At 28.2% G+C, this 12,333-nt stretch overlaps 1 protein-coding gene across 1 annotated transcript in view; it reads right to left on the bottom strand.

The window, feature by feature from the left end:
- Nucleotides 1-3,764: 3,764 nt before the first annotated feature.
- The window catches only part of LOC142332329 (inactive CLIP domain-containing serine protease A3-like), a 28,370-nt gene continuing 19,801 nt past the window's right edge, over nt 3,765-12,333 (bottom strand). Inside the window, exons 5-7 of the mRNA XM_075378700.1 lie at nt 8,118-8,348; nt 5,441-5,642; nt 3,765-4,305 (exon numbers count right to left, since the gene is read on the bottom strand). Coding sequence (XP_075234815.1) covers nt 4,126-4,305; nt 5,441-5,642; nt 8,118-8,348 — 613 coding nt within the window. The 3' untranslated portion in view covers nt 3,765-4,125. The remainder of the gene's footprint in view (nt 4,306-5,440; nt 5,643-8,117; nt 8,349-12,333) is intronic.

The raw sequence follows: 12,333 nt of genomic DNA, 5'->3' as shown, positions 1-12,333 counted from the left end.
TAATCAAATGTATTCAGATAACGCTACTAACTTTCGTTGTGCTAGGAACACTCTTTATGAATTGTTTCAATTTTTTAAATCAAAGGACTTCAATTCGGCTATGCAATCTTTCTCAAAATTTCAAATGGTCATTTATTCCCCCTTCCTCGCTCCACTTTGGTGGCTTGTGGGAAAGCGGAATCAAGAGTGTTAAATTTCATCTTCGCCGTGTCGGACAAACCATTCTTACCTTGAGGAATTTTATACAATTTTAACTCAAATCGAAGCATGTCTTAATTCTTGCCCATTTTTTGCTATTTCTAATGACCCTAAAGATCCTGAACCGCTTATTCCTGGCCATTTCTTAATGGCCATCAGTTCTCCTCTTATTACCAGACTTAAGAGGAGAACCGATTAATCATTTCCTGACCCAGACTTTTCTGAAATTCCAGAAAATCGTTTAGGTAGGTGGCAATTATTGCAGAAATTTATTCAAGTTATTTGGAAAAGATGGTCTAAAGATTATTTACATCAACTGCAACAACGCAATAAATGGCGTTTTCCTAATAGAAATCTGTGTGAGGGCGATTTAGTTTTAATTTGTGATGACAATACTTCTCCATTATTTTGGAAATCTGGAATTGTCACTCATGCTTTCATGGGTTCTGATAATTTAGTTAGAGTTGTTGACATATGTACATCAAATGGTATATTTCGTAGACCAATACATAAATTGTGTCTGCTACCCTTATCAGATAATTAATTAAATAATCATATTTTGTTTACATTTAAAAATATTTTAATGGCAGTTTTGATTGTCGTAATTCTTTTTCTCGCCGCTCAGCTGACTCTATTGTAGACAAGACATGATATGCAATAGTACGGTTACACACAACGTATTCATCAATTCTATTTAATTTATTAACATAATACTACTCAATATATTCAATGTGTTATTGCATTTACGACAAATAAAATTACCAAAATTCAATCAAAAATGTTTCAATAACAAATGTATTCAATCGATAAATAATGCATAAACTTAATACATATTCGTCTATAATCATTCAAACTTCAAATAATCAACAGTGTTGTCCTGAAAAGGACTATTTTTTCTTCTAATACCTCCAAGTCTAATCAAATATTACATTGTACGCATTGCCGACTCGACCTTTAAATACGAGTGTTAGTTTCATATCTAATATTGACTGGAACTCGCTCTCTTGAATAGTTGAAGAGAACCGCTTCGGTAGGAACACATTAAACGGTTTCGCTGCCTCTGGCAGCGGTGAGGAGTATTGTGAATACGCACAATACTCTTACCGTATTTTGTCTACATTTTTCAACGCTAGTATATTATACGGTATACCAACCGTCATCGCCATCACAGTTTTCGTTTCAGTCAGACGAACGGTTTTGTTATTTAACCGTTCAACGAAAATTTTCCTAGTCGATGCGTTGTTCTTTCATGATGTAACAGTAGTCAGCGTTAGAATGACCCTTTTGCTGGTTAGGAACCGCTATTTATACCCACTAGATGAAGAAATCCAGTGTAGTGCCTGACTGTACAGTAATGTTAACCATTTGTATATTTTGTGCAACATTTGTGTATTGTGTAAAATTGTCAGCCTGTATTCTTAACAATCAACATCAAGTATATGTTTTCTTTTTTTTTAGTGATATCAACTATGCACATTACTAATTAAAAATGTTAAGATTATTTTGTGAACTGCACCCAGTGTTCTTAAATTTAATGATTTGCAGGAACTAATTTATTGAACATGACTTACAATTTGAATTTTGCCTTTACACCTTTCCAATACCCCATGAAGTAAATTTCATGTATTCCAGATCCACTAGATAATCATTTAAGTAATTCTACTACTACGTTTATAAACCACTACATCAAATTTAAGAATAGTTTATTTCAATATATTTTTTGATTATTATCAAATTATATAATTAAAATTGAAAGTTAAATAACAATTAAATTTTTTTAAACTAAAATTAGAATTTAATTTTTCTTTTAATTAGAATCTCTATTGTAAGGTTAACAAGTTTTTTCTTAGAATTTTATAAAACTATCGTATTGTGGTATTCGTTAATGCAAGCAACTGTTCTTAGAATATTTAACTTTATGAAATTTACTCACATCAGGAATAATTGTTGATCATTACAGAAAATTACAAGAAACCTTTTTTGAATTAATTTTTTTACATTTTATTTTTAGTTACATTTTTAATAAAATTAAAAATTAATTAATTAATTAGTGATAATTATAATAATAATAACAATAAACTCTGATCACCTGCAAATAAGTGACTGATACACCTTAATTATGGCAGCTAAAAAAAAAAATTAAATTGATATTACACAATCTACATAAAAAATATTTAAATTACATCTATTTTTGTTTCCTATTAATAAATAAGATAAATTATAATGATGCTAAAGATATGCTCTGATTCATGAACCTAAAGCCAAAAATATAAAAACAATTTTTTTATTCCTCATCTATATACCTATATCTGTCTTTGTATACATAATTTAAATATTATACATTCTAAATGTTGTATTATGGCAAAGAATTTTGTGAAAATTATTTTTAGTTCATTTTAGATAAAATTATAAATTCTAGTCAGAACTGTGCGATTTGATTTTTGATACTTTTTATATTTTGTGATTTAAATACTTTGTATACTTTAAATACAAAATATTTTTTAAATTACATTGAATGTAATTAAACTCTTCGACACCTTATTGCAGAATAATTCCTTACTAGCAACACAGAGACAAAACAAATCGATTATATAGTGGTTTCACCACCATATTTAATTTATTTTTTCACTCTTGTGTCTTTATCAAATACTGTTTCTAAGGTGGTTGTTTTATTATTTTGTTTTGATAGTTGTTTTTTTTTTTGTAAATATTAGTAATTAAAGTAGTAAGTATCATATCCATTTTCAACCGTTGGATGTTTTATGATGTTAATTTCATAATTTATATTTTCTTTGTTATTACTTGTGTATTGATTGCTCTATTAATCATATTTCTCAAAGTCTTAATTTTATGAGATGATTGATTTTTTATGAATTGTTATATTATTAAGTATAGATTTTCTATATACTGATGTTTCAATTTGTTTTTCCTTGTTTATTTTGATATTGATATCTAAATAATTTAACATTTTATTATTATCTATTTCAAATACGAATTTAAAATTTTCATTATAAGAATTTAATTTGTTTAATATTATTAGATGTTCATTGTTTATTACTAGTTTATATGTAATGAGAATATCTTCAACATGCAGTGTCCATATTAAAACTTATGTGTATGAGTGATACTATGTACTAATTTACTCTCAAAATCCTGTAAATATATTTCTGACAATAGCTGATAGTGGAAATCCCATTGCTAAGATATTTTTTTGTATATAATAATTCTTATTAAATTCAAAGTAGTTTGAACATTGAAGTTGTTGAAAATGTGCTATTATATGCAGAATTTGTGTATTTGTTCGTAATAATTTCAGAATTTATAAAATTGTTACATTTTTGAGAAATTCAAATTTCACAAATTATAAAAGTTTATTCAATGTAATTATAGAATTAAATACCAATTGAAGGTGTGGGATCTGCAACAATTTATTCTTGGAATAGGATAATTTAACTTCTTTATTTACTGTGTTTCAGTGGTTTAAATTTCATTTAATGTATATATATATATATATATATACATATATATATATATATATATATACATATATATATACTGATCATCAAAGCTTGACTGTGTCTTCTATTAAGTCAACACTTCCAATGAATAATGCATGTCTATTTTGACCAATGTAAATTCTTAGATGTCACTGCTTATTGCAGTTTTTTTAATTAATATCATAAGAGCAAATTTATCATTAGTTAGAGATTACTGTTATAAAGAAATTGTGTAAGTACTTTCTTGAAAATATGTAACCGTACATTTCACATTCCTTTTAAATAATATATTCATTTTAAATTAATATGAAAACACAGTTTTTGTTATTTAACAAGCTTTTTTTCAATTTTTTTTGCGGTTATCCCAATTTTTATTATGTTACCGTTACAGATAATCATGAGCTTATGTATAATTGCATTTTAAGATGTTTCATCTTTTATTAAATGGGAGAGGTTGTATTTGTTGCTGAATCCATGACATCATATTCGGTATATTTACATATACACCTGGTACACCATGTTGTGCACACCCTAGACCCCAAGCTACTAGTCCTGCCAACATCCAGCTACCATCAGAATTTTGACATACCAAAGGTGAACCTCCATCTCCCTGAAATATAAAATAATGGTTTTAATGTATACAATACTGAAGAAATGAATGTAAAGAAATAAAAATGTGCAATAATATCATTTTTCTTCTTTTAACTTTTTTATTAATAAAAAAAAACATGCACTTCATAAAAAATTGTTATAACTTGCACATCACATTTTTTGTTATAGCTTTGATTTATTCAATTTAAGATAGAATCAGAGTTTTACAGGTTTTTATTTTTTATTTACTGAAACCATATTACTTTAGTTATAAAATACATCAATTTTAACCTTAAAAAGTTTGGTACATTCCTATTTCTTGAATAAATTTCTGTACTACTATGAAAATAAATTTTTTTTTATCACATTGAACACAGGTGTCATTCTTTTTCATTGGCAAAGCCAGTTTTCACTGTAGGATATATCTTCGTGTTTTTGAGAAAAATGTCCATTTTAATTATGTGCCAATAACTAATTGGAAATGTGCCAGTCTCTATTATAGGAATGAGTTACCCTCTAGTATGGGCATAGATAATTAATATTTGTAAAATTTAATTTTGTAATTTTTATATTCTGAAAATAATATTTCTTTTACATTAATAAATAATAATGAAATTATTAATTTACTTTTATATTAAAAAAAATAAATAAATAGACTAATTTCTGTTGTATTTTATATTCAACATAATAGATGTAATACACGGAAAAAAAATAGTCATTAGATTTTCAAAACCATCTACCTGAAGAGTTTGGATTGCAAAACATGTTAAATACAAAATAAATATCTGAATACTTTGAATGGCATATTTCAAAGATTGTCAATCAAATTTTATGTTAAAATTATAAAAAGAAAAAGTGTATCCATATGTTCAAGTAGTAGAAACTCTTATAGTCAGTGCTAGTGCCCACAGGTACAACTTTTAACCCTTAGAGTTAATAGTTTTTATTTAATCTTTAATTTTTTAAATGTTAGAGATAATGTTCCATTTGTAAGTACATAATATACAACAGTAAGAAACATTTAAAAAGGAATTCAAAATGTTAAAGATAAAAAATGAATGTTTAATAAATTGTGTCATGAAGATAGATTACCAAGAAAAATGTAGATAGAGAAAGAAATTTTTTTAATAAAACTAAATTAAAGTATAACTCACAGTACAAGCATCTTTTCCTTTATATCCACCAGCACATACAAAGCTGTCTTCATCCAATGAAAAGTTTGGACCTAATTTGGTTGTTTTTAAATGCCGGTTACAATCATCTGGACTAAGAATTGTTACATCTACTTTTTTTTGTATACTCTGGTAATTTCCTTTAGGTCCAAACATATCTTTTCCCCAACCGGATACCCAACAACTAAAATATAAACAGTTAAATTATAAATATAAAACAATAATAGTTAGAGCAATGTAAATTTATTATTGCCCTAAACGTTTTTTACAAACAGCCAGTATTATTATTATCGACAAATTTATTTTTCATTTCCGTTTGCCGATTGAAAAGTACTTTTATTCATTCTTCATTGAATCTTTTTCCAAAATCTATTTTGCCATAAAAAAAGGAAAACTGTAAAGCAAGATGTTAATTGATAAGTGTAATTTATTTTTATAAGTAGAATTTATTTAAGTAATTTAAAAAATCAAAAATTAAAGTAAATTTTTTTAGTTACTTTTATTAAAAATTAATTAATAGAATTATCAGCTCCTATGGTCATTAGCCATTAAAAATAAAAATTTAACACAAGCACTTGAAGCTATGTCACTTTATTCTCACTTCACACTCTTTAAAATTTTCAGATTGTTACTCCCTGAAACATTACAGATGTTTCAGAATTATCATGTTACCTCTACAATCTTAACTAGGATACTGTGAAAATAATCACATTCATTCATTGTGTGCTCCCAGTTTGTAGTAGCATTGTTTTTCCGACACTTACTACTACTAATGACACATCTAGATGTAGGTTATATTTTATTCGGTGCAGGTGGGCACAAAGACAGTCATGGCCAGTTGTTATCCTGAACATGGCCATACTCTTGCTTCTAGTATCATTGAGTAGAAACTCTGTCATATTCAGAGTTGTTAATAAAGAACTTTACTGAATGATAATATAATATAAATGGCTGGTGAACCAAGATTTGTGAGCCTTCTTTTGCCAAGAGATTATCCTATTCGTTTGCATATATGCCCAAAAGGGATGGAATCCACTGAAAAATCACTTCAATTCTTTCAAATTGTAGCTGTCAAATCAAGGTCCATATCTAAGATCTTTAAAGACGTTGGATGTTAAAAAGATATGATAGCCAGAATAGCGGCTTTTGAGCCGCAAAGAACAGCCTTACTGAAGGTGTGTATTCATACAAAGAGTTGTTGGAGGGTAATGTTGATCGCAGCAACCTCCCCATCAAAGTTTGGATGGTATTTCCCAATTTAACAGTAAAAAGAGAAGAGCTCACAGTACACTACAGCACAAGTATTACTTTCCTGGTCATGACATAAGCCATCAGTGTACACCCATAGCCATTCATTTTTGAGTATAGTGTTTCCACATGTTCCATGGAAATCTTGTGCTAGACAATAAGGTTAAGGTCTTGCTTCCTGAACTCCAGCCTCTTTACTTCGAATTTAACTGACACATGGTGTCGGTTTCGAGGGCACAGTGGTGTTTTGAGGTTCTGCTTGTGTTGGCGAACAGACCTTTCTCTCAATTCTGTGACAAACTGGAAGAAACCTTTTTGAATTTTAAAGTAATGATTTTCTTTAAACTATCAAACATAGTTGCGGCACCTCAGAATGTATAGGAGTGCTTTTAGTAGTGACCAAAAATGCCGGAAAAGGGGTTGGGTTGTTTTTGCAGCTCCTGTAAATGAGCCGCATGGCCTGATTCTGAAGTAGTTCTAGGCCAGATATGTCAACAGTTATATAGTTTTCACTATCATACAGGATCATTGATTTTATATAAATTGTAAAGTTGTTTAGAACTGATGGTGAACTACCCCACTTCTTACCAGTAAAAGCTTATCCTTTACTTCTCTTGTTCCTGTTCAATATGATTCTTCCATATCATCTTCATCGAGGTTCATATTTGGGGTTACCATTTTCATTGATGTCTACAATTCCATATTTCAGTGTGATGTCAGGCATAGGCCTGACCTCACTCTGAAATATGTGAAGCCAATGAGAAAATATGACAAACATTTTTTCTATGCTCAGTCATACGATTTTCAGCAGCCCAGTTGTGTAATGCTTTCATTGCCTTATTTAGCTCTGAGTATAATTTATTTATCTTTTTTTTTGGCATGGAAGCCCATATTACTAGACCATCTGCATACAATGCCGTTTTTAACCCTAACTTTTCCTAACCTAATAAATTTAAATGTGAAATTATTTTGAATATCATGGCCTTATGGTATTTGAACTATATTCAAATTACATATATGTATTCTACATAAGTTGTTTTAAAAAAACAACTTAACTTATTCCACTTAAATTATTAAAAAAAATTAATTGCAACAGGACCATCAGAAAAAATGCATCCATTGAGAACCTACTCATATTAATGTTCAAATTCAAAACTCATGTTAAAATTAAAAAAAAAAAAATATTTATAAGAATTGAGAAAAAATTAAGTTACAGCAATTTAATATAACTTAGTTATATTTCATTCCATTCCCCTGGATTCTGAAGTTTGTTTGCCCATATTTTACTCCTGGTTGTTAACTGAAAAACAATGTTTTCATTTTCATTTTAAATTCATTTAAAATATTCTAATCGAATAACATTTATCAAAAAGTATCAGTAAAACAAATAAGAAAGTAAATATTTACTCACGTTTTACTAGTAAAACTAGAATCAGGTAATGGTAAACATATAGTATTAATGTTCAGTGTAGTAGTAACAGGTGATAATAATGTTAATATTGCAACATCGTATTGCAAAGTTGTTGAATCGTACTGCGGGTGTATCATAACTTGATTAACTATTACATCAACGTGAGGATATGGTTCTTTAATCGTCTGTAAATCCCAGTCGCCTAATCTCACAAATAAATGCTGACCTTTCCTAAAAAAATTGTTAAAATGTAATAAAATTAAGTGAAGCATATGAAGTAAATTTCTTGTTTACATAGATTCATGCACAAAATTAATAAGTGTGTAAGGCTTGGCTTAAATAAATTCTGGTATAACTGATTTTATCATAAACTTAGATTTTTTATTTCTACTTCAATGCACAGCAGTTTTGTCAAAGTTATATTTTTTTCTCATTCATTTTTTGTCACCTGACTAAGGAAATGGTTTTTTTACGTTTAAAAATAATTAAAACAGTTGTTTACCACTGGCATATATTTGAGTTTAAGCAAGATAAAGTTGCATAAGGAGAGTTCTGTAATTCTAAAATCAGACTTTTTGATCAAAAACAGCTTCATAATCAATTATGAGAAAGCTGGTGTTGCACTGTGCAGATGCATGATGATTTCATTTGGGCACAACATAGCAATAATGCCAATTCAATGTTGGCAGTGTGGGTTTTTTTTCTAAAAAAAGCCTCATTCTTGAAAGCAAAGCAAACAATCAATATACCCTTGAATTTGATTTTCTATGATATGGTTAATGAAGCCTTAAAACGGTGGCTTTCTAGTGAACTGACTAATGCATTGTATCAGGATCAAGCCAAAATAAAATGGTTTTATCAGAAGTAATTAAAAACATTCCAAAGACACACAAGATTGTAAAAATTTTCTGGAAGGAAGTTTACTGTGTCATTTTCAAAACTACAAATAAAATATACAAGATCACGTATTAATATAGACAATAGGAAATAAATACAATAACCTAACAAAACACCTGTAAAACAATGAAACTCAAGAGTAAAAAAGCTGCAGTAATGAGAGAAATAAAAACTGCAGTAATTGCATTAAATACTGCATAAGACAACCTGGGTATATAAATACATGTCTCACAAAATAGTTCACCTTCTGCAAATCATGTCACATGATGCAGACCACAAAGGCATAAATCAAATAATGCAAATTTACCAATAATATAAATAAAATCAAATCTTTAATTTTGATGGGTGTTATAATAATACACTGTACAGATCAGATATGGAATGGGTAGTATGCTTCTCCATTGTTATAAAAAGTAACAGCTTCAATATTTACCTAGATGGATCAAGGTATTGTTATAAAATCTTGATTATAGAAGTTCTTAAAATACACAATTCAATATAAAATAAAAAGTTAAATGTGATTAAAGTCCATATTAATTATTTTAAATATAATTAAATGAAATAATGTTAACATAAGTACATAAAAATACTAATATATAGAATAACGATAATTCCCTAAACAAAGGTTTTTGAGCACATTAATGTGCTCAAAAACTTTGAGATTGGGTTGCAGAAAATTCAGGGTGTTCTTTATAACATCTTTTTTACTCGACAGAGCAATATTATTTCTGTAAAAGAAAGTTTTTTAATTGTACTTTAAATAAATTGGTAAGAAGATTTTTCAAACGATTGGTAAATTATTAAAAATGGCAACAGAAGCCATTTTTAAGTGGCTTCTAGTATGTGAAAACAGTTCAATTATCCCAGTTTGATAGTGGTGGATTTGTTACTTTTTAAGAATAAAACAAACATTGCATATTTATAAATATAAACACAACGATAGTGAACTGCAGATTACGTTGCAAGAATTGGATAATGTCCCAGAAGTTAAAAATCTCTCTGAAACATGGAACCTTAAATCTATAGGTTGATACAAACTTGAAGAATATGAGCTGCATTACAGTAAGGGAAGCATCAATCAAAATGATGTTGAGGTTACATATGTTTAAAAAAGTATAAACACAAAGTAAACAACTTAAATATTGGAGATATCAAAGCTTTGCATGCCATAATATACAATTCTAAAAATAAACATAATAGCTATATAGCTATTATGTTTATTTACAGCTATAAACACTATGCACTTCATAAATGAACTAGATAAGACATTTAATATCCTTCGTAAAAACAATGAAGAAATTATTATTGTTGGATGCATTAATATCGAGCCAGCAAGAATTTTTAATGATTCAACTTCTTGTTCAGACTACTTCTTTTAACGTTTCAATTCAGATCCTAGAAATCATAAAACTTTACTTATCTTTACACGTCTTACATAATGGACCATTATCCTGTGATTTTGTCTTTACAAAGTTACTTGATTTGTATTATAGAAAATTTGATTGGTAAATTAACAAAATTGGACTACCGGATTCCACTTCATCATGCAAAAGAAGAATCAAGGTCAAACGAGTTCAGTAATTACAAGATAGAAAAAAAAAAATTGACAAAATACTATAACAGAAACAAAATTAGTGTTATGAAAAAAATCTATAACTGTAAGCCAAAAAAAAGACAAATTTGTTAAAATCCATAATAACTATCAGGCTACTACCAAAAATTTGGATTCAGACAAAATAGATGTACAGAAGATGTCTTAGCAAAACTTACAGAGATGATTTACAATTCTCTTGATTCTAGTTGACCGCATATGTGTATATGTGTTGATTATGTAGAGGCTTTGGATATTCTAGATCATCAGATACATTGAAAAAATGGAATATCACGGAAACATACATAAATTACTGAAAAGTTTTCGCAAAATATATTTTATAAAATTATTAATACGTTAGAAATTTGTGAGGAAGCACAAAGAGAACATACTTCAGAAGGGAATGCATAAGCATAAAGCTTATATGTAAGCATAATAAACATTTAATAATTATAATAATCCAAGTATTTTATAAATATGTTTAAACAAAAAAATAAAATAAAATACCCAGAAATTTTACTTTATGGGCAACCAGAAATATTATTGTTATCATTAATGGGAATTATTCCTGCGATTAACAATATTATGTTTACTTGAGAACAAACTAATAATTTTTATCTTATTTAATGTTAGATGGTTATAAACCATCCAGTGAATAATTTTTGAACTGCTAACTCAGACTTTTCAAGTTCTTTTAAGTAATTATCTTCATACACAGGTATAAATATACTTATGTCTGAAGATAAATAATTGATTATCTTCAGTCTATCTGATTACACTGATTAACATCATTTTTATTTCCTAACATGCAGTAAATGATTTTAATTTGTTTTTTGATACTGAAAACAAATACAAACTCAGAATCTTTCTACCACCCACCATTTTTGAAAAATGTTTAAATTTTAATTAAAGGATTTTTTCATTTTTCAATGTATAGTTAACATTTTAAGCTCCTATATTTTATTTTGTTAGCTCATTTTTTATTGCATAACTTTGTTAACATAATTTATGAGCTGTAAATAAACAATACTAGACAAAAAATTAAATCATATCATAGTGACATACTATGAGATCATATCTAATACTGAAGAATGAGCCTTCATGGACAAGATTAATCATGTCTGTGCAGGTCAAAAGATGTAGCTGAAAACACAGCTGTGTTGTTTGTATTAAGCACTGAATTTAGGAATGAATTTATTTTGTTCAGTCTTACTGCTGTCTTAAGTTTGTTAACAGTGAGTGCAGTGTCATAATACCTCAAAATTGTGTAAACAATGTGGATGCCTTTGTTATGTAAGTGGTGAGTTTACCGTAAAATCAAATAGAAAAAACGTTACACCTTTAATTAAAAAAAGTGTATCATTTGTACTTTTTGTGTAAAATTTGTGATCAGGATAAGACGTGAGCTCCTCATATAGTATGCACTAATTGTTCTGTATATTTAAGAGGATGGCTGATAGGTACACAGAATGGTTTGTCATTTGGTACCTATGGTTTGGTGTGAACCAAAGGATCATGAAACCGACTGTTACTTTTGTTTAAAAAGTTTGTCTGGAATTTCTAAAAATTCTAAACATAATGTAACGTTTCCTTCTGCAATCAGGCCTGTACCTCGCAGTTAAATTATTGTAGTTCCTTAGCCACTTGTAAATGTATGTTTTGAAAGCAGCGATGAAGAATCAGGCAGTAATGAAGAAGACAACAGTGATTTTGAATTATATTTCAATA

This window comes from Lycorma delicatula, chromosome 11 (genome assembly GCF_047948215.1).
Source record: "Lycorma delicatula isolate Av1 chromosome 11, ASM4794821v1, whole genome shotgun sequence".
NCBI classification, from domain to species: domain Eukaryota; kingdom Metazoa; phylum Arthropoda; class Insecta; order Hemiptera; family Fulgoridae; genus Lycorma; species Lycorma delicatula.
This window is presented reverse-complemented; position numbering and strand designations above follow the sequence as displayed.